A 24,379-nucleotide genomic window follows, 5' to 3' on the forward strand; every position below is an offset into this window, starting at 1 on the left:
AAGCAAGTCTGCCTGATTCTAAAGTGTCAGGTCTTTCAACACACTAAAAATTTTGAGTGGGAAGAGTACCATTTCTGGCCCTCTTTTGACAAGCTATATCAATTGATTAAAAAAAAATTGAGGCTCTTATACGGAAAGGAGTCATCTGAATGTCACTGGATGCTTCCAAGGTTGACATTTAAATTTGCCTTAGCTGGATACAGTCATGCTTCAAAGGCCTTTTAAATTAACCACTTATGAGGAATTGATGGGCACCTGAGAAAATGATTTGGAAACTGGAAATAGATTAAATATTAAAACAGCTTTATCAGTGAGGTAATGAACCCAAACTAAGAAAATGCAACATTAAGAAAAAGAGAAAAGAAAAGAAAAGCCCAGCACAAAGAAAATTGTGTGTGACTAGTTGAATACAGAGCAGTGACAATAGACCAACTGCAAGGAAATGCCCTTGACAATTAGAGCACAAATTTCATTTCATATTCCAGCATGAACAGAGTCTCTATAAAATTCTTCATTGTGGTCAGTTTGACAATATTTCCTATCCTACACTCTTCACTACAATATGATCCTGCCACCCTCCTACCAAGTGGTAGGGTCTATGTTCTCTTCCCTTGAATCTAAGTGGGTTACTGACCACTGTGACCAAGAGAGTGTAGATAATGGATGTGATATGCCTTCTGGGATTGTCATAAAAGGCAATGCACCTTCTGTGTCATCTGATGGAATACTTGTGCCTGGAGTCCTGAGATACCATGTAAGAGGTCCAGCTACCCTAAGGCCATTCTGCTGAAGAGGAGCCACAACACATAGAAGATGTGACATGTATTTGTTCTGGTCTGACGCTCCAGGCTTTAAGTTCTTCCTGTCTAGGAATCAGACATAGGAATGAACAAAGCTTCAGATGATTCCAGTTCCCAGTCCTTAAGTCACCCCTGGTCTCTATGTTTTTCCAACTGTGTGTGGCCTCAGATATCCTGAAAAGGGGCAAGCCATCCTTGTGTTGCCCTCTCTAAATTCCCGATCCATAGGATCTGTGAACATAACATTGATTTAAGCCTCTAAATTTTGGCTTTATTTGTTACATAGCAAAAATAACCAGGAACATCTATCTTAATCGAGGACTTCAACAGAAACCAATCACTTAGAAATCTTTTTTTTTTCCATTTTATTTATTTTTTCAGCGTAACAGTATTCATTCTTTTTGCACAACACCCAGTGCTCCATGCAAAACATGCCCTCCCCAACTTAGAAATCTTTATCCACTTGTAATATTCTTGGGTCTCACAAGGCTAGGAAGCCACAAAGAAACTATCTGCTATCACCAAATAATAAATCCCTCAAACTATATCCCAAATAATTTTTAAACTTAAAACAAAAATAAGGTACAAAGTAGTAGTATTTCATTTATGTTTGCATTATAGAAAATTGTCACAGATCTTAAAAGGAGGGAGTTAGTCCTCTATCTCTGCTTTGATCGCTCATGATTTGTGATTTCTTTCCACTATATTGTTAGATGACAGAATTTTTTTTCCCTATTTCACCATGTTTATGCTGTTGCTATGGACTATGTGTTTGTGTCCTCCAAAATTCATATGCTGAAACCCTAATCTTCAATGTGGTAGTATCTGGAGATGGAATCTTTGGGAGGTGATTAGATCAGGAGGGTGAAACCTCATAAGGGATTAGTACTTTTATAAGAAGAGGCAGAGAGAGCCTGTTTCTCCCTTTCTCTGCTATGTGAGGATACAACAAGAAGACAGGCATCTACAAACCAGGAAAATGCTTTCACCAGACACCAGATCTGCCAGTACCTTGATCTTGAACTTCCCAGTTTCCAGCACTGTGAGAAATAATGTGTTTGTTCTTTAAGCCATCCATTCTATAATAATTTGTTATAGCAGCCTGAACTGACTAAGACAACAATATTCTCCCTTTTTGCTGCAAATGTGTGTGAGGCATTTTACATGCATTATGACCAAACTTTTATGTAGATATCAATGCTTCCAACATCCTGGCAAGGGAGATAATATTATCCCCATTTTATTGAAAGGAAATTAAGGCTCAGAGAAGTTAAGTGGTTTCTTGGAAACCGTATAACCAAACTGCAGGATTGGGATTTGAACCATGTCAGTCTGATTCTACAGCCCCCAGTTTCCCCACTACTCACTGCTTTTATAAACATGAGCAAAACTGTGACACCAAATTATTTAGACATGACTCCTTCAAAGTCAGAATTGTTAGATAAACTCGGTCTTTTTCAAGTACCCATTACTGACTGAATTTGAATAAACACAGACTAATAGTAGCTTCAAGTAAAATACATGACTTAATATAAGACTAATCAAATTACCAGGAAACTATTAATTGTTTCTGCATTTGGAAATAAAAAAGGAGATACTTTTTTTTTTTTTTAGATTTTATTTATTTGAGAGAGAGAGGGAGGGAGATCATGAGCAGGAGGGAAGAGTAGAGGGAGAATCAGACTCCCCACTGAGCAGGGAGTCAGATGCGGGGCTCAATCCCAGGACTCTGGGATCATGACCCAAGCCAAAGGCAGACACTCAACTGACTGAGCCACCCAGAGAACTCACATTTTTTTTTTTTTTTTAAAGAGAGAGAGAAACCATGCAAGTAGGAGAGGGCAGAAGAAGAGGAAGAGAGAGAATCTTAAGCAGGGTATGCACTCAAAGCACAGAGCTGGATGTAGGACTAGACCTCACCACCCTGAGGTCACAGCCTGAGCCCAAATCAAAAGTCAGATGCTTAACCAACTAGCTACACAAGCACCCCTCAAAAAGGAGATACCTCTAAATTGCCTGACCTGATAGATGAGATTAAACTTCCCAACAGTACTGAGGAGTACTTCATTTGGCTTCCTTCTTACTATTGATTAGAATAGTTTTACAACCCTAAAGGGATAGATAATAATTCCTGAAAACTGATAGCAGTACAAATTGGGTTGTAAATGAGAGAGTAAGCCAAGCTCCCCTTGTGGGATCATTAGGGATCACTCTGACAAAGCTCCACAAATGATACTTGGAAAGGCGTGTGAAATTAAAGAATTCATCACAGACCACAGAGAGGGGAGCACAGTATGTTCAGAGGATCATATAAAGTCACCCAAAGCCCAAAGTTTGGTCACGGCAGGCAAGGAAAGAGTAAAGCAAGGACCATGGGTAAGTTCCTTTATTGAGGCCAGGGATAAGGTAGCTTGTGGCACTTGGGAAGCCTGCTCTTTGGGAGATCTGAATGTAACTGGGTCAACATGGAGAGGAGGGAAGGGACAAAATGGGAAAATCACTGTGAGGCTTACTGCTTAAACATACATGTTGGGGATAGGTACCCAGAAATGGGCATTAACTTCGTAAAAGTTCAAAACAAGCAGGTGAGTGCAGACACTCAGTGAGTCATTGAGGCCACAAAGAACAGTTTGACAATATACAAGTGAATTTTATCCAAGCAGAAATGCAAATGAATTTTTATCCAAGTAGAAATACAAATGATTTCTGTGCAGTAGTAAAGGTAAGCCCATAATTTTATGATCCTGGATGATAGTAACCATTTTAGAAATCTAACCTACCAATCTTACCCTAGCTTTCTTCAGTACCTATTTTATTTTATTTTATTTTATTCATTTTATTTTTAAAGATTTTATTTATTTATTTGAAAGAGAGAGGTCACAAGCAGGCAGAGCAGCAGGCAGAGGGAGAGGGAGAAGCAGGCTTCCCGCTAAGCAGGGAGCCTGATGTGGGGCTCAATCCCAGGACCCTGAGACCATGACCTGAGCTGAAGACAGAGGCTTCAACCTACTGAGCCACCCAGGTGCCCCCTTAGTACCTATTTTACCACCTCACTTGGTTTCTCTCTTTAATGAGTTAAAGATTTGGTACATGCTTGCTTTAGATTTATGCAGGGATTTTTATTGAAAACTGTTCTTCAACACAATAGATAAATACTGAGTGTCTATATGTATCAAGGAGCACAGGGCTCTGGGGCTACATGTGGGAGAGTAAATGGGCAAAAACCTCTGTATGCATGAAGTTTACTGTATGGAAGGGAGCTTAATTTGCCCTGGCTTCTCAAGACTAGTGCTTTCTGAAATAATAAGTGAACTTCTGCTTTCCACATCTTAGGAAAACCTAAGAAATGTCCAGAGATTCAAAGAGAATAAAGATTCCAAAAAAATGTTAAAAATTTTTTAAAAAAACATGCTAAAGGATAATGCTGATAAGAAAAGGAATAGAAAATCCTGGAATTTTAAAGCTATAATATTTAATACATCTAGAATGATAAAGAGGATGGATAAGATAAACAACTAACCTCTTGATGAAATGTCAGTGTTTGAACCCCTGGTACGCAAAGCAGGACCCTTTAAAACTACCAAAAGGAAAAAAACATTTTTTAAAAAAATATTGTAGTACTTATTATTTTAATATAAACCATATGTCATAAAGAAAAACAGTGTCAAATATTTTATTTTATTTTATTGGTTTTATTTTCTAAATTTATGTTTAGTGAGTAAAGGGAAAGTCAAGGTTTATCCTTCGACTTTAGCACTCTATATCATGGAGAATACCAGTTGTGTCCCCCAATAAACCAGTCCATGGTGTCCTGGTCAGACACTGGATTCATGAACCATAGTGTTGACCTTGTGTGTAATAAAGAATTAACTTTATGCAAAGAATGTCTGGCCTTTGCCCTTGGCTTCTAGGAGGTAAATGTTAAGCCCCTGGAATGTCCAGGGCTTATCCAAAGGCCTTGATAAAAGTGACTTTGTTTACCTGGTCACCTTGGGCCAGCCAGATAGAACAATGTAATTTGAGCCACACAACAATGTGGTTGCAGGGGTTGTGGGGGCACAGGTGCAGCACTGGGTCATGTGGTATCACTTGACCTCTGGAAGGAATGGAGACTGAGGTCAGCTATTGTAAGTGGCCAACTAAATTTTGGTAATTAAGCCTCAATAAAGACCTCTGGATGCCAAGTCTTTGATGTCTTTTCCTGGCTGGCAATACTTCATCATGTACATTGTCACATACCATTGCTGGGAGAATTTAATGCTATCCATGACTCCATGGAGAGAGGACAAGTGGAAGCTCCACATTTGGACCCTCCTGGACTTTGCCCATGCATTTCTCCTTTGGCTGATTTTAATCTGTATCTTTTCCCATAAAAAAACATAACCATGAGTATAACAGCTTTCAGTGAGTCCTGTGAGCCCTTCTAAGCAAACTTTTGAGACTGAAGATGGTCTGGGGAACCCTTGAACTTATAATTGGTATCAGAAGTGAGGATGGTATTAAAGGTTATATTCCCTTTCTTTGTACCTTATGTGATAATTCATAGGTTCTTGTGTCCTTAGAAGAAAAATGAGAATAATGTTGACTGATCTTTGGCTAATATTGATTATCTAAGGCAATATTAAGGTATATTGGATAGCAAAGAAAGATATTAAAAATAGTAAATAAGGTCTCTAACCTCTAAATAATATACTTTTTAAAGATTTTATTTATTCATTTGAGAGAGATACAGAGACAGAGCTGGAGAGAGAGAGAGAGAGCACAAGAAGGGGGAGAAACAGAGAGAGAGGGAAAAGCAGACTCCCTCCTGGGGCTCAATTCCAGGACCTAGAGATCATGATCTGAGCTGAAGACCAACACTTAACCATCTGAGCCACATAGGCACCCCTAAATAATATTTTAAAGGGGAAAAAACTTTAAACTTAAAGGCCAGGAAGATTTTTCTTGATCAACTGATGTGATTCCTTTTACTAATAAAAACAGAATTATAAAATGTATTAAATTTTTTCTTTTATCTTAGCTGTTAGGAAGCTCAGAGCAAAGTTTTAGTTTCAGAGTTTTCTCTTTTTGAAGCATAATTTGGTTCTGAGATTATTGATTTCATTTGGTTTTGCTTATAACATCTACTTTTTCTTTCTCCCATTTTATCTGAAATTTTGCCTTTCATTTTGCATGTCTGGCAACTAATAAGCGCTCAGAAAGTATTTGCTCACTATGAATTTTTCTATTTCTACTGAAGGGTTCCCTAAATGCTTTTGAGAATTAATTGGGTAAAAGTATAAACCAAGAGGAGACAAAGTACCTACATATTTGAAAAATGTATAAAAACACTTTTACACATGAAGTAACAAAAATTCGCTTGTGTAAGACTAATTACAGTTGAACATTAAGTTGTATGAAAGAGGATTTTTCAGAGGCATGGGAAAGGAATCAGGAGTGGTGGGTAAGAGAAATGCAACATTTAAGGGCCTCAAGATGATAGCAAACAATGTAAGAATAAAAGAGAAGCAGGCTTGAGTCCCATCTAGAGAGTGGTCAAATATAAGTAGAGCATGGAAACTGTGAGGACAAACCCACTGATGACTGTAAGCCAGATAAGATCAATGAAGTTAGTCTGGTCCCAGATGATCTGACCATGAAGGGCTTTAAGACCATTTTAGAATGGATTTATCATAGAAATCATAGTCTAGACATCTAGTCAGGAGCCCAGGGCTGCTGGTGGAATCCTCTTACAGATTTTCTGAATGTAGGACAATATGAGATTAGACTCACAGCCAATGAACCTGCCCAGCCAATGAACCTGCTAAGTCATCAGAATATTGGGCCTTTAAAGGAACATAGCCGTGGGACTTGGTCCATGTTGACGAACAGCGGAGAAGTAATACATTTCTGGAACTGCAGACTGATCTGCTTGCCTCTCATTCTTCTAGAGCCGGGGTATGCAAAAGAGCCTATGGGCCAAAGCTACTCCACCACCTGCTTTTATAAATATAGTCTCCTTTTAACAGAACCCGCTCATTAATTAAATATTACCTGTGGCTGCTTTTTGCTCTAACAGTGGAACTGAGTAGCTTCAACAGAGACCATATGGGCCACAAAGCCTAAAGTATTTACTAGTTGGCCCTTCATAGAAGAGTTTGATGACATCTGGTCTAAAGCCATCTCTGTACCAAGTCAACTGGTTATTTTTTGCTAAGTTTAATGACAGATGATAGATTAATATATTAATGTAATTTATCTATAAATTACAGATAATTTATAGATATCATAAATTATATTCCTATGTAATTTATCTATAACTCAGAAAGGGGATTTCTGGAGATAGAATCTTCACATCTGAAACAAGACTGCAATGATGGAAATTTTAGGCACCACAGTAAGTGGTGGGGGATACACTTGAGGACAAGCACATGTCCCAGTTATCATGGACTGTCCCACTTTAATTAAGCCCGTTGTCCTGAAACAATAATTAAGAGTGCCTCTTTTCACTCTCAAAAAGTATCTTCATTTGAAATGCAAAACCCTAGGCAGCCATGCCCTAATTTAATATTTTTAAAATATTTATTAAAATTATAATGCATTCAAGTAGAAAATTATTTATAGTCAGACACCTGGGTTTAAAAAATGAAACAGAGGGGCGCCTGGGTGGCTCAGTGGATTAAGCCGCTGCCTTCGGCTCAGGTCATGATCTCAGGGTCCTGGGATCGAGCCCCGCATCGGGCTCTCTGCTCCGCGGGGAGCCTGCTTCCTCCTCTCTCTCTGCTTGCCTCTCTGCCTACTTGTGATCTCTCTCTCTGTCAAATAAATAAATAAAATCTTTAAAAAAAAAATGAAACAGAAAAAACAGCTAAAATATTTCAGTGCAATTTAATGGGATATATAGTGTCACTGTGGAGATTACGATCAATAAAAAACAGACAAGAGCATAAAAGAAGAGAATAAAATTTATGCTTTATTCTTGACTTGGACCAATTGTATAGTCCTCAGTCTCATTAATTTTTTAAAATTTATTCTCTAAATCCAAGTCTGATTTGATAATAGATGTACTATGTGACCCTGGATTAAATAAATAAATAGCCACATTCACATACACTAAGTAAAAAGAGAATCTTATAAGAGAAATATCAGAAGTGGTTTATAGGTCAATGAAACTGAACAAGTGGTTCTGAGCTCCCTGGCTGTTGATCAGCCCTGAGTATTGCACCCTGGGGAAGGCATTACACATGCCACAGTGAAGTAAACAAAATATCCCCCAGCATCTCTGCCTGTTCTTTGGAAAAGCTCCACGGACAGAAGTCTTTGATTTGGATATTTATCAAGCACTGGTTGGTTTGGCTTCTCTCTGTCTTTTGAAATTCAAAAACAACTTAAGAAACAAAAACTGTGCTCAAATAGACATTTCTGCCACAAAAAAGAAAATAGGAATAATCTAATAATCACAATTTTTTCATTAGTTTTCTTAATCCATGTTTTTCCACAAGAGGACAATTCTATAGGGTAGAAGAACTAGATGATCATCACTGCCATTCTTCTTGATAAATTTCTCATTTATGTTGATGAGTAGTTTACTCTAACCACCTACTCACTCAATCAACATTTATCAAATACTTAGTGTACAGGCACCATTGTGGGCTCTGGAAATACCAAAGGGGCATAAATCATGTCCTGTCTTTGAGGGACTCACAAAATAGTGCAGGGGTGGGGGGAACAGTTCACAAAAGTATAATTTCACCACAATATACATTCAACATTCACAGAAGAGGGTGTTGAAGAAGTCTTTGTGTGAACTGTGTCTTCCAGGGTGGGCAGGCATGCTCTAGGCTGAGTAGTGGGGGAAGTTTTCTGGGTTGAGGGACCAAATAGGTCAGTTTGGGCTGAAAGCAGAAAAAACCTTAAAAAGGGTTTAACTGAACCTAATTCAATAAAGGGACTAGTTACAGAAGTGTGGGCAGTGTTAAAAGAAACCAGTAAGAAACGGTGAGGTCCCAGGAACTAGTAACTCTGGAAAGGTTGCAGTCAAAAGGAGCATGTCTAAAGGTCACAGAGAACAAGGGAGAGAAAGAAGGAAGGATGGCAGGAGGGAGGGAATAATGCCTTTGGTGTCCTTGAGGCACTAGAACTATGGAGGGGTTTTGGAAGAATCCGGCCACCTCTAACAACTGGCAGAGAAAGATCAAGAGGAATAATTATCCCCAATTTCTCTCCCCTCTAGCCCTTAAATCTTCTGCTAGGGGTGCCCAGGTGGTACAGTAGGTTAAGCATCTGACTCTGGGTTTCTGCTCAGGTTGTGATCTTGAGATCATTGTATCAAGCCCTGCGTCACGCTCTATGGTCAGCGTGAAGTCGCTTAAGAGTCTCTCTCCCTCTCCCTCTGCCCCTTCTGCTCATACTCTCTCTCTCTTTCTAAAATAAGTAAATAAATAAATAAATTTAAAACCAAAAAACCAAAACAAATCAAAACAAAACAAAACAAAAAAACCTTCTGCTGATCCCTCCAGTTTTTCAAACTCAACTGGAACCCAGTGGGCAAGAAAGCCCTTCAAGTGCACTGACTTAAGGAGAGAAAAATCAAGAATAGACAGGAGAGGTGGGGTTTACAGAAAATAGTACAGAGTTGACAAAAGAAATCCCTCCTACCATTTTGTTCCAGAATTGGCTAACCTCAAAGGACCACCCACCCTAGCATATTCCAAAATAAGACCTGTCTTCATCCTTCCTTCCCTTTTTTGAGATGTTCCTCAAAAATGAATGTTCTTATTGCAATAGCCTAGATGAAATTATCTCCCTAATTGTTTGGTGCATTTTGTCTTCCACAAGAACAACATGTACAAAGATACAGAGGCAAATGCATGCATAAGCGGACCATGGGGAGGTGACAGCGGAGGAAGAAAGGGAAAGGGTGAGGCTGAGGACCAGAAAGAACAGTCAAAAGTTAAGTTGGGAGCAGAGGTGATGAACCTTGCATGTTGGGCAATTTGAACTTTACAGTGTAGGCAATAGACAGTTACCAAATATTCTGAATCATGGGAGAGGCAGATGCATGTTTTAGAAAGAGAACTAAAAAGAGTATTAAGAATTGATGGAAAGGAAGAAGACTGCCCCATTTGCAAGTGAAATGAGTCGAGGAAAATGTGAAGCTAAGAGATTAGTAAAGACAGAGTAAAGGCAGTGGTAGAAGAGGTAGAGGAAGGGGCTAGAAATGAGGTTTCAACATAAAAGCAACAGAACTTACAAATGATTGAATATAAATGGTAAATACTTAGAAAGTACTGGTTTTAGCTCGAGTTACTTACTACATGATGATGATTCTATTAACTGAAATAAGAAATCTCAGAAATAGTAAACATTTAGGGCAGTATGTGGTGGATATGGGCAGTGGGGACTGAAGTCCAGAAGTTGGAGAGAGAGAGATATATATATATGCACACATATATACATATAGTTAACGCATAAGTGATTAATGATGTCAGTTAATATATTGATATAAAATTATTAAAGTGAGTTAATATAACAGATATATAATATGATATAGTAATGATTAATGATGTGAGTTTATATGTATACACACACACACACACATATATTTAAATGATTATTTGGATGATCATCAGTGTTTTTTTTAGATAGTTGCAACTTAGTACTCAAGAAAAAGTACTTGGAACAAAAATCAAAAAGAATTTACATTGATTTCCTTAGAGGGGAAAGGCAAGCTATAGAAAGGTGGGAAAGTGGAAAGAAAGTGAAATAGAAAGGAAACCTAGAGCCATTTTTGCCACTCACTCAGGATGGAGGGGATTGAATCATAGGCTGTCTCTTCCTTTCAAGTGTGGGATTCAGGAAGATCATCTAGTACAATGGCTTAATTGTATGTGTATTTACACAAGAACTAAGAAGTTAAGGAACATATTAAAAGTAAGTGTAGCTCATGCTTCCTGGTTTGGGCAGTGAGCTCCAGAAACTAGCTTCCTCGTTATAAGCTGGGTGATGAAGTCCTTGCTGGAGTTCTGTACCACGCAGTAGCTGCCAGCCATTGGGATGATTCATGAAAGGAGAACACAAGAAAACACCAGGGCTGAGACAGTGCTTTAGGACTTTGCCATGAAAATGTCTGCATTCTTGTTTTCCTTGTTGAAGCATGGGAAAAAAAAACCAACCAGAGATAAAAGTAAATACATGAGCTAGAACGGGATAGGAATTGTTTAGACAGGATCATGAAATGGCATAACATTATGCAGGGAATATCAGTTCAGAGCACTAAATATTTCCTAATGTCAACAGTAGCTAGCTATGGAGCGATCTTTCTATTTCTTCAGTCTAGTGGAAGATACCATCAACAAAGTCACTTAAAATTGATTGACTGAAACATTTAACAGAACCAAAAGAGGGTAAAATATGAATTTGGCCAGAAAGAAAGGCTTTTCTTGTTTCTATTTTTGGCATCCACTGAGTGAACTGATCAATTAACACCTGCCTGCTCAGTTTGAAGACCAGGAAAGCAGTTTCTAAACACTGAGGTAAGAGCTTGATGAGTCAAAGCTTTGATAACAAGATTTCAATTTCTTTTCTTCCTCTTTCCCTCAAATGAACAAAGGCCAGAAAATATTATACATCTGAAATAACCAGCTTTTTAAATATTCAAACCACAAGGCAATAATCGGAAACTTCTGTTTCCAAGAATGATTTAATGAAACAGACAAAAGCAAAAGTTATTTTTAGAGGAAGGAAACTTCCAGCAGATTTTTTTCCTGAAATGATGCTTCCCCCACCCATGATTGTAAAAAGTAGCATATGGAACACGAGCAGACATGATGCCATAAGTTAATGCTTGGACACATCTGTTCTCTCTCAAAAACAGAGCACAGACTGATAAAATACTGAAAGTGAAAACCAAAAAGACATCTAGAGGTTAAAAAGCAGAAAAAGGAGAGGGGAGGGTGGCAGAGAAGACCAAAAAGAAAAGGTCTGTAAAGGGCCACACCCAAAGACATAGACCTATTATGCTCTAAGACCAGAAACAGGCAGTTGGCAATGATTGGAATTTCAGCTTCTACTAGGATTTGGGGACTAGAAATGTTCTCTGGAAACACGTGACCTAGCTTCACCCTCAGAATCTGAACCATACTGCTCCTGGCTTAGGGTAATATTACCAGACAGCAGGAGAACCAAGACCTGGTTCTTGATTAGGGACCAAGGAACTACCCAAATTGTTAGACAGGGAGGAAAGAGTACAAGAAAGAGCCAAAGAAAGCAATGGCACCAACAAACAAAACACCCTCCCAACAAAATGAGCTCTAATCCAAAACTCAAAAATGGGTGAACAAGTAATATTAATACAACTAAATCAACGACCTATGGAACTGGGCAAGAAGATACTGATAAATCCCAGTTATACTGAACATTAGAACACACCTGTATCAGAGACCGAGAGGTGAAGAATGGAAAAATATTAAGTATATGAATGATGTGAGCAACATCTCGTTCTTGACCAGTGGGTCCCACGGGAAAGTCAGCTGGGAAAAAAACTCTTTTGGAAAAGACTTTCTCCCTTGAGAAAAAGAGAAATATGTGAACAGTTTTCCTTTCTTCCTTTCCTGGGACACAGTTACATGATGGTACACTGCCTGGAGATGTGCCAGCCTCCTGCACCATGAGGGTGAAAGGCAGCCGAGCACTGAGACATGGACGGGAAAGTGGACAGAGCTGGGCTTTTGGTTACATCATCAGCTACTGCACCACCCCGAATCACTGCCTGCAGATTGCCTCTCACATAAGCTGAGACTCCAACAGCTGCCTCTTCCCGCCCTTGCTTAGTGAGAGCTACAGCCTGCCTGGAGCATTGGACCATCGAACACCCCCACCTCTCCCCATTCCTTTCTGGGGCTTTAAAGTCAGCGGGTGTGGGGGAGAGTCCAGCAAGTCACTCAACTCTCTGAGCCTCATTTCCTCCTCTATAAAATGAGAATGATAATTATACCTATTTCATAAGGATGAGGGGGAATTAAATGAATTCCAGTCCTTCATGCAACATCCGGAAGCATTCCATAAATGCGGACTATTGTGTGGGGCAGGGGTGAGTGCTGTTCTCCCAGGCTTCCACTGAGTTTTACAGTCACAGGATAATGGCAAAGCTACCGTTTGTTTAAACCACACCTACTGAAGTAGAAATAAAGCCAAGCTCTGCTAAAATATGGACAAATACTCCTAAACATTTCAAACATATATAGATTTTTAAAAATGATGTTGTAAGTTTTATGATACTTATTATTATATCTCCAAAATTTACCCTAAGGTTCTTATTCTTGGGGGGAAACAAACCTAAAGGCAAAGACAATAACCTTTTATAAGTAAAGTAAAGTAAAATACCATCCTCTGAGGCATTAAAACGGCACTTAAATAGCTAGACATTCCTGGTCTTTGAAGACACTTCACGGTAAAGATATTATATTGCTGCTAAGGGTTTAGTCATTTAACTTTCAAGAAGTTAGATTGATGATGATCATTATTTTCAATACTGTTGTGTATTTACCCAACAGATTTCCTCTCAAAGAGCCGAAGGGTTTAACAGAAAGCTGAAGCCAAGTTGCTATAGATTGGAGGCCTTGAACTAGCTCGATGCCTGCCCTTGGCATAACAGGTGCCCCAGCGGTGAAGAGGCCAGGAGCCGCCTCCACCTGGTGCATGCTCTGTGCAAGCATCCCAGCTCCAGAGCAACATAAAGAACTTGGAGACTGCTCTTCAAGCCTTTGCTGCAGAGCACAGACCAGCTGAGGCCTGTCACTCCCCTCAGCACAAGTACAATCCATCTGAGCCCAACAGCAAAGGGCACTGCTTTCCCCAGGATTTGTTTTCTTCCTCCTCATAAGAGGGCTGTGGAACCCTGCCTGGACTGCAGTCCATGACCGAAGGTGCCAAGGGTCTTCCTCATGCTGGCGAACAGGATGGGAGCCTGACACTTGAGCTAACGTCTATTCAGCTGGGAGACACCGGGCAAACCAGCTAAGCCCTCGGTTCTCTGCTCTGTCAATACTCAGGGCTGGGATCCATTTTCAATGTTCCCATCAATGTAAGAGCCTATGTTTCCAAGGTGACAGCAAAATAAGATGGAAAATACTTGTAAAAGAAAATAAAAAACTTTAATATTATGAAAAGTGACCTCATGGTTAGAAGAGTCATGAAGAGAGTGGTTCAGGCAAAGATTTCACAAGCTAAATTACAAATAAAAGAAACTTTAGTCCATTAACACAGTCTTCAGCTCTCAATGATAAAAGATGACTTACTGGTGATTCAATGTCTTCTAGGAGCAAAACAGAACAGCGTTCACATTTCAACAGAGTTTGGGCCCGATGCATTATTTTCTTGACAATTTTCTCCAAGTCAGTCTGTTCTTCAAAGAGGTCATTAACAACCTCTAGCAAAGCCTAGGAAAGACAAAATGGATGTATTTAGGTAGGCATAGACTGAATAAAACAATTTTTTTCTCTCAAAATTCCATTTAGTCTTTGTTGTAATATAAATATATTTGTGTGGCTACTTTTTAGAGCATTGATGATTGTTTCGACATATTCCATCATTTTGCTTATAACACAGTTTTGAACTGCAAAATACAACTTGAGAATAGTGCCAATACATATAATGCCCTGTAAATTCCACATATAGCTATAGGACTATCTCCCGAGTAGCTAATGACCACACGATCCTGTTTTAGTTGGCTAGAACTCTAGGCTTCCCTCCCCACCCCTGCCCCAATGAGTTTTTCTGCAACGTGACTAGGTATAAACTCAACATTTTAAAAATCTATTTGTTTGTTTATTTTCATCACAACAAATGCTCTCCTAATCCTCATCACCTATTTACCCTTCCCCCCCACCAGAACTCTGTAGTTAAGAGTCTGTTTTTTGTAAACCCAACATTTTATAAATTATGAATACCCGATTCTCTCCAAAGCACATTTATTTCAGAAAATTACAAAGCAGCTCTTCTTCACCCTCAGGAAAAAATAGGTTCATGATCAAACTTGAGACTTATTTCCCTAATACACATCTCTCACAGAACCCTGAAAGAATTATAGGGACGAATGCTAATTAAGCTTCAGAGCCTTCAAAAAATGTATATAAAATCCCCATTAATCCCTCTACATAAGAAGTATTGCTTAATCTCACCTGTCCAGGAAAACATATAATATAATCTAAATATAATACTAAAATATATCTCAGAAAAGAAATCCACTAAAATTTCTGTTAAAACAACACAATGAAAACGCACAAAGAAAAAAAAAAAAAACCTTAGAATTCTAACTTGAAAACAGCATAGTCACTTAAAAATCAAATTGTATAACCTCTCATTTTATCCAGCTAAATAAGCTTGCAATTTTTGCATTGAAATAATATTTATTTGGAATTTTTAATTACATGACTCTTCCCAGAGATTTCAGAATAGCAGGCTATGTACACGTAGTAGATATTATGCTCCTACAAGAAAGCAATCAGAAAATTACACAGCCAGTGAATTGGCCAGAGGGTGCTTTGTTCAACAGAACCTAATAAAAGGTACCCTCTCAGGTCTGACCTCTCACAAAAGGATTTTGCGGGTTTTCAAATTCACATCTGTTCTGGTAGATGTTGTTGAGGATTATCTCAGGGTTATGACCAATTTTCAACTTTAGTAATGAATTTGATTTGTCCTGAAACCATTGGAAACATGTGAAAATTTCTTCTTTGAGTCTATTCTGGTAGAAAAGCATTTGAATGAGTTAAGGGATCCATGAAATGAGTCTAGTTCACTGAGCATCTAAAAGAGGATCAAATATCCTTGGCAGCATTTTCTCTAAAGAGATCTTGTGAATGGGGCACCTGGATGGCTCAGTGGGTTAAAGCCTCTGCCCTTGGATCAGGTCATGGTCTCAGAATCCTGGGATTAAGCCCCGCATCAGACTCTCTGCTCAGCGGGGAGCCTGCTTCCTCTCTCTGCCTGTCTCTCTGACTACTTGTGATCTTTGTCTATCAAATAAATAAATAAAATCTTTAAAAAAAAAAAGAGAGAGAGAGAGAGAGAGACCTTGTGAGTATGGGTAAGGGCCCTGGGTGGCTCTATGATCCTGAAGCAGAGATACACCAGGAGGTGAAAAAAGTTTTGATTATATCCTGACTGGTTAACATTTGGACAGCAAATTGCTCTAAGAAGTCAACAATGTGCAATAATTTCATATTTAAATATAACATTAAAAATGAGGCAATTGTCTGAATAATTACCAACACCATTCCCTGTTATTAAGGGGGAAAACATTATTTCCTTAATCATCCAGGCTATTTCTTCAGATAGATCCTATTAACTGAACAATTATTTAACTTTTCAATTTGTTGTGACTGTGTGGATAGGGCCTCTGGGACCCATATACAAGAATATTTATCTCGGAGGAAAAACTAATTGTGCCTTGAGTCTTGCACTGACAAATCACATCATAGTAATTTTACTGTTTCTAATTAAAAATTGCTGCTTTACTAACAAGTGATAAAAGTTTCATAAATAACAATACAGACTTGTTCCACAATGGGAGAAAAAGGGAAGAAAATCTTGATGATAGGAAAGTCAACACACAACTGAATACTCCCTATTTCTTGATTTCCCTTGTGTTTGCCCCCCTCCTTCGTCTAGTGCCATCTTTTGTTCCCGGGCTCATTCTCGGACCTCTTCCCTTCTCTTATCCACATATTCTCCCCCACATTGATGCGCTCAGTGCCCTACTTTTAAATATCACCTATATACTGATCTTTGCCATATATGAGTCTTGAGTCCTGACATCTCAGCAAAACTCTAGAGTCCTGTGCCCGCCCGTTTATTTGCCAGCTGTACAAGCCAAAAGTAATTTTCATTCATTTCCCACATCAATAAACTTTGTCTATTTCATCGCTAATTTGGGGGAGAATCTCTCATTTCTCACTGATCTAGTCCCAGCCACATTATTTCTTTTTTCTTAGCTCCATTGAGATATAATTGACAGATAATTTCTGGATGTCTAAGGTATAAAATATGATGATTTGATACATCACATGTTGTGAAATGATTAGTACAATAAGGTCAGTTAACACATCCATTACTTTACATAATTGCAATTTGCAAATATCTTCTCCCATTCCATAGGTTGGTTCTTCATTTTGTTGATGGTTCTTTTGCTGTGCAGAAGATTTTTAGTTTGATGTGGTCCCGCTAGTTTATTCTTGTCCTTTTGTATCAGATCCAAAAAATCGCTGAAGCTTTTTCCCTATGTTTTGTTCAGAAGTTTTAGTTTCATGTCTTACATTTGTATCTTTAACCCATACCAAGTTAATTTTTGTGGGTGGTGAAAGATAGGGGTCTGATTTCAGTCTTTTTCATGTGAATATCCAGTTTTCCCAACATCATTCTCCATTAAGTATTCTTGGCTCCCTTGTCAAATATACGTTGACTGTATAAGCATGGGTTTCTTTCTGGCTCTCAATTCTATTCCATTGGTCTATGTATCTATTTTTAGTGCCAGTACCATGCTGTTTTGATTATAAGAGCTTTGCATTATAGTTTGAAATCAGGAGGTGTGATGCCTCTAGTTTTGTCCTTCTTTTTCAGACTGCTTTGGCTATTTGAGTTCTTCCTTTCTGCTCCCTAGACATATGGACCAAGGTTTTGCCTGCCTCATGCCTTTCTACTTGACATTTCCACTATCTGGACTGCTCTTCCCTAATCTTTGTGTGGTTTTACACCTTCATTTCATTCAGGTTTCTGCTCAAATAACATGTTACAGAGAACTTCTTGACCATGCTCTGAAATAAACATCCTCTCAAACCATCCTTCAATGATCATTCTCTATCTCTTTATCACTACCTGATACTATATTATTTCTTATTTGTTTGCTTCTCTATTATCTACTATACCTATCTATACCTACCTGTATCTATTGTATTATGAGTCTAATATAATTTAGACTCCCTCCCTCCCTCCCTTCCTTCCCTTTCTTCCTTCTTTCCTTTTCTTCCTTCCTTCCTACCTTCCTTCCTATCACATGGATAGCTAGTGAAAGTCCCTCTTTGTGTGTGTTTCTTTATAATCCTATAAAAGTATTTGCATTGTTGTCCAGTTATCTAGCGATGCTCTTCCAGAAAAACTTTTAATTCAAAAGCAAAATTAATGAGGTGGGTTGAAATCACTTGTAACATACCTTGCTTCTTAAAGAAACTAAATTGTAAAAATATCACTAAAGTGTGTTATTGTTTCAAGGCTATAAGAGTATATCTACTACCTTATAGTAGTAGATTAATAGAAGTAGAAAATTAATTTCACAGATGTGAAATTAATTTCGTGTTTAAAAGAAGCTGGTACTATTTGCCCCAAACAACAGAGAATGTGCATCCACTTCCATTTGCACTTATTGCTTCAAAGGTATCGTCAACCATAAACTTGAAGGATTAAACAAATAGAAAGGACTCCCAGACTATTCAAACCTCATCTGCTGGTTTTAAAACACATGATGGTTCACAGATCCTTGAAAGTCAGAGAGCTTTAAGGGTTGTCAACAGTGTTTCTTTCTACTCACCCTGCTCCTTTCATATTCTTTCCTCGAGGCAGCAAAGAGCTGAGCATTGGATATGGCAATTCCACAAAATGGAAGATACATCTGCATAACCTGGGGGCAAAGAGAGTGTTAAGAACTTTAAAATATTACTGCCCCAAATTCCATATTCCTTGCATTGGTTTGGTCATAATACATTCTCTTCAGCACAGAAGTTGAGCATGGAATTGTCAATACTAGCATCTTAACTTCAGAAGGGATATTTTTCATCATTAACTGTAAGACGGTCTCAGTCAAGCTTTAACTAGGGTCAGTCACATCAATGAGCATATACAGTGAAGCAACAGACAATGAAAATCACTAAAAACTATGATATAGGAACTATACCTAAATCATCTGTGTATCCCTTCCTTGATCAGTGAAAAAGGAATAAATGAATAAACTCATACATCTAGAATCTAAGGCAAGTGTCCACACTCACATTTGGAGGCCGGCAGGCTGAGTCAATTTCTTAGTGCATGTGTATGTGTAGCAGGGTTCTCAGCGTGACCCTAGCACTCTGCCAGCTACGAATTTCAGTAGATTGGCTCAGTAAGAACTTAGGGGCCACAGGGTCTAATAAGCTTGTGCAAAAGAGCTCAAATTGTGCCCACTGTTCTGTTGACATAACTGGATGTGAATGCGAATGTGAGGGATGATCCTACAGAAGGCTGTTCGAGGAAAGTTTGGAGAGCCTTTCAGATAGCACACTTCTCCTATGGGAAGAAACAGCTCGATGGGGAGGCCTCAATCCTAACAAAGACTTTCTTATCATTTCATCAACACTTATTTTCAGTACTGCCTGACACTCTCACTCAAATTTATCTCCAGCATTGCTGATTCCAACGAGAGAGAGAATGCCCCAAGTAAAACCAAAGGAATAGATTTCCCTAAACTCTTTGCAACATGGAACATTGTGACGAGCAATATTGCTTTGGGATTTCTAGAAGCAGAAGGAAAAGGGCATATTTTCTTCCACCATCCTTCTTCCTCTGTCTCCTTTTCTGTCTCTGCCTGTCTATCTGTCTCTCTGTCACACACATACACCCCACACTGCAATGTCCTGTGAAGAGGTACAGAGCAGGGACAAAACAGAGCAGCTCCTGCATGCCCAGAAGAGGGAAGTGCAGTGTTCACTGTGGGGATGAGGGACAAGAACAGCAGGAGCAGCGTGACACACCCCGGGGACACACAAAACACAATTACACAGAACCTGAATTGATTTTGCAGAGGGCTTGAGAAAGACAAAAGATGAAGGACAATCCCCATTCCCTATCACTTCTTTCCTATTAAAATCTTGCCCTGGCTACCTGGGCATACTCAACTCTGACTTCAGGTCCCAGCAAGTATTGCACAATGCTGTACAAGTTAATGCGGTGACAGCAGGCTTAAAGAAAGAGACACAATAGGACTGGGATTAAGTAGCGGTACAAACTTAATGAGTTAATTTTTTTGCACATCCTTCCAGGATAAATTCCTTCACTGAATTTGATTTGAACTTCTATTTAATGAGGATCTACTAGGTGCCAGACACTCTCACTTCATTTCTTCAACTTTTCACGGAGAGACTTTAAATACATTTTAGCGGTCAGGAAATCCAGTAACTTGCTCAAACTCGCACAGGAACTCAGGTCATCTTATTCTACAACTGATGACCATTCCCTACAACATGCTGCCTCTCAGAATGAGATACTATTTCTGTCACCCCCTTATTCCCCTTCCTTACCACTCTCCCTCATGCCTTAGGAAGTCTGTTGATAAGCCAGATAAAGCTGTTGACAGAAAGCTGCCAGATAGTCTGTCAGAATTTCCCTGTCATTAGCCAGAACGGGACCACTTCCAACATCACTTACACACACAGAATGTGTTTTCCTGTTGTTTCCTGTTTTTTTCTCTGCTGTGGAGGCGGTGACATGATGGAGGTGGGGGGTAGGGGAAGATACAGGTTATTTTACCTCCTCTTTTTTCTTTCCATTCCTTTGTCCTTTCCTTTCCTTCCCTTCCCTTTCCTCTTCTCTTCCTTCTTCCTTCCTTCCTTCCTGTGTTTATTTGCCTTCAGAGGCCATGTTTAAGGTGGTTTATAGGTTAGGCAAGTAGGTAGAAGAGAATGACCAAATGAATATGTGAAATGTTTTCTAACATATGTAGGCTTGTTTCAATTCATTTGTAATACCAACATTTATGAACTCCAAGCATTGTGTATAATTAAAAAGAATGTGAATTTTAAATTAGATGACCATTGTCCTTTATATGGCTGTTCTGTGTGAAAGCCAATAAGTCACTTAACCTTTCTGAACCTATTTCCTTATCTATAAAATGCCTGGCTTCACTGGCTAATCCTCCTTTTTAGTTCTAATATACCGTGAATCTAACAAGGAGAAACATCCATAAGCTGTAATATTCTGCTTGCTGGAGAAAACAAAGAATTCAATAAACATGCCCACATTTTATTTAAAAAATAATCATTTGTAGTAGTAATTGATGTTGACACAGTCTTTGGATATGAAGTTAAGCATTTTATATGCACTCTACACTCTGATCCTTATAATCACATATGCCATACCATTTATTCTATTTTTCAGATGGGAAAACCGAGGCTTTAGAAAATTAGCCTGATTTGTTGGGAGACATCGCTCCACGGGTCTGTCACATTTCTGCACCGCTTATAACCAAAATCATTGCTCTATCTTTCAAAGGTGTTTGTATAATGAACAGCCTTATAAAACAGTGTCTTTTCCAGAGTGAAGAGCAAACTTGTTTACTACAAAGTGTAATTAAGATAGTGTCTCTCTCTCTGGGGCAGAGGTTAAGCAGGCTTACTGTCCATTATGAAAGATCCATGTTCCCTACATTTGAGGTTCCTCTCCTAAACCCATGACCTGTGTCATCAAGATGACGCTGTTACTGAACATTTCATCCCAAGTCAGAAGCAATTGTTCACATATCATTAAGACTATTTCATTTTTGGGATGCCTGTGTGGCTCAGTTGGTTAAATGTTTGCCTTTGGCTCAGGTCATGATCCAAGGGGTCTGGGATCAAGTCCCACATCAGGCTCCTTGTTCAGCGGGGAACCTACTTCTCCCTTTGCCTCTGCCTCTCCCCCTCCTTGTGCTCTCTCTCTCTCTGATAAATAAATAAAATCTCTTAAAAAATTTAAAAAAGAGTATTTCGTTTTTCATTTGTCCTGTAGGTATATTGATATGAACTCCCTGATATAGTTACTTAGTAACTTAATTACTTAGTATTTGTAATTATAAGGTTAAGAGTCCCAGGAACAATTACTGAGATCCATGTTAAATTTCTTTATTCCCTTTTACTGAGCTCATTGCTATTTATCTTATTGTCTCATTTCATTGATTTCCCCCTCCACCACATTGCGTTTCCTTTATTTTAGTGATTAAAACTAGAAAGTCTATGTGTATACTTAATAAAATCTAAATTTAACACTACTTTAACTTTCCTGCTATATGTTACTTTTTTTTTACTCCTATCTTGTTCGTTATTGCAAACTGGACATATTATTATTAATTCATGCTTATTTAGATTTACTCACATGTTTACCACTTTTTCTTCTTCATTCCTTCTAGCATCTCTTTCTTTCCTTCTGGAATAATTTTTCTCTTTTTGAATCCTTTAGGCTATCCTTTAGCACTGCTGGCAAATGTGTTATTTTTGCTTTGTATAAAATTGTTCTTATTCTATGATCAATCTTAAAAGGTAATTTAGTTTGGTATACAATTCTAGGTTGACAGCTATTTCTCTCAGTACTTAGAAGATATTATTCCAATAATAATAGAATTCACATACAGCTGATGCTGCCAAAACAGTCAGCTGTCAGTCTAATTCTTTGTAGGTTATCCATCTTTGTCTCTAGTTTCTCTTAGGACCTCTTTCTGTCTTTGGTGGTCAGTCTGTACTTTCCCAGCCTCAGTCTAAGGCTTCACCGAATCATATAGAACTCCAAATATATTAGCCAAAGATTACTGAGGATGGAGACAATATTACACACTTATGACACATTGCAAACTGAGAGGGGATTGATTTACAAAGGGAATGACTTTCCAGTGTCATTAATTAGTACAACAATTCAACACTCTGAGGCCAGAGTTGGTTCCACTATGGACACCTATACGACAATATGATCCAAAGAGTTTCTAAATAAATGTTCTGGAGAATCAGGAAAATGAATTTTGAAAGGAGGAAGTGAGAAGCTGCAGAAGCAGTAGCAGTATGGAAATACGAGATAATGAAAAGTTAAACATTTAAATCTTTTTTTTCACGCCCAGTGCAACAGATGTCTTTTTTAAACAAAGAAAGAGAGATACTGCTCTGTTCTTCTCCTTTTGAAGTCCCCCTCCTCCAAGATAAAATACTAATTTGGCCTTCATCATCTAGTTTCAATGCGAAAGGTCTAAGAAAACCTTAATGACTAAGAACCTAATGAGTCTGTTACACGCTTGTGCAGTACTTTTCAGCTTGAAAGCACTTTATGAACATCGGCTAATTAATCTTTACAACATCCCACGTGGAAAGGGAGTTAAACTGAAAATCATTAAACAGTGCAGAAAAGTCCCTTCAGCCCTGGAAATTCAGGAAAAGTGTCACTAATAAGCATAAGATAGAAGCACTGGGTCCCTTGATCAATGTCCTAAAGAAAGACAGTAGGTATTGAGCCTTTTCAAACTCACAGAGCACTGAGAAAGATTATTAAAGCTTCCTGGTCTGGGCTGGTCCAATTACGTATCATTAAAGGACATGGAGATTCTGTGAGGGCCTTGGGCCATCCCCTTTATGGACTCCACTCCTGAAGGCAAATCGCTTGAAGAGCCACATCACTATCAGCTCAAGTAATGGGTGAGAGAAGGTCTTCCCACCATCATGCAACATCTGTCTCTGTGCCGACCCTGTGATTTGCATTCGCAGGTCCTTTCCGCCCTCTGGCCGGAACTATAAGGCAAAACTTCCCTGAGCTGGGTGGGCCCCACTGATTTGAAACTGGGGATGTTGTAACTCAAACACTAAATAAAGTCTTCAAGTAATTTGGAAAATAAGGTATCAAATTATGGAGGCAGTCACATTATTTTCACATAATGAAATACTACCTCCCACATATTTTAGAATAGAATATTTAAAATGGTAAAAAACTAGGGATGGCTGGGTGGCTCAGTCAGTTAAGCATCTATCTGCCTTGGGCTCAGGTCATGATCCCAGGGCGCTTGGATGGAGTCCCATGTCACGCTCCCTGCTCAGCAAGAAGCCTGCTTCTACCTCTGTTTGCTGCTCCCCCTGTTTGTGCTCGCTCCCTCTCTCTGACAAATAAATTTTTAAAATCTTAAATAAATAAATAAATACAATAGTAAAGAAATGAGTCTGAAGTTTTCTAGATTCTCCAGAGAAAATTTCTGCTTCCACGGGTATAGTTTGGCACACTGCAATTTTCTTTCTATGTGAATTCAGTAAAGACAATAGGTCAGAGTTTTATTTCAAGAATCAGAACCATAAATGAATCATGTTGCCTCATACCAAAGTATATGCTCTTGGCTAAAGCACGCCTTTCTCTTGTCAGTGATGAGACATCTTTGAAGAAAATGGCCTCCCCAAAATATACAGAGACATAAGGTCCCAACTTTGAAAGAACATTGCCGTGGAATAGATTGATTCAAAACATAATTTTGGAAATTGTTTCTTTAAGAACTAATACTCTAAGGATGCCTGGGTGGCTCCGTCAGTTAAGCCTCTGCCTTCAGCTCTGGTCATGATCCCCAGGTCCAGGGATGGAGACCCACATTGGGCTCTCTGCTCAGCAGGGAGCCTACTTCTCCCTCTACCTTTTCCCCTATTCGTGCTCATGCTCTCTCTCTCAAAAATAAATAAATTTATTTTAAAATTAAAAAAAAATTTTTTAAACCTTAAAAATTTTTAAAAAATTAACACTCAAGAGAGAATAGAGGGGAGCCCGTTTCATTCAAAAAAGATGAGGAAGAACAAGGCAATAAATAA

The 24,379-nt window shown here is 38.7% G+C and overlaps 1 protein-coding gene across 1 annotated transcript in view; it reads right to left on the reverse strand.

The window, feature by feature from the left end:
- Window positions 1–24,379, reverse strand: part of PDE11A (phosphodiesterase 11A) — a 380,104-nt gene that overhangs the window by 217,528 nt on the left and 138,197 nt on the right. Inside the window, exons 3-4 of the mRNA XM_046018850.1 lie at window positions 18,364–18,453; window positions 14,078–14,218 (exon numbers count right to left, since the gene is read on the reverse strand). Of these exons, the coding sequence (XP_045874806.1) occupies window positions 14,078–14,218; window positions 18,364–18,453 (231 nt within the window). The remainder of the gene's footprint in view (window positions 1–14,077; window positions 14,219–18,363; window positions 18,454–24,379) is intronic.

Source organism: Meles meles, chromosome 9, assembly GCF_922984935.1.
Source record: "Meles meles chromosome 9, mMelMel3.1 paternal haplotype, whole genome shotgun sequence".
Taxonomy (NCBI): domain Eukaryota; kingdom Metazoa; phylum Chordata; class Mammalia; order Carnivora; family Mustelidae; genus Meles; species Meles meles.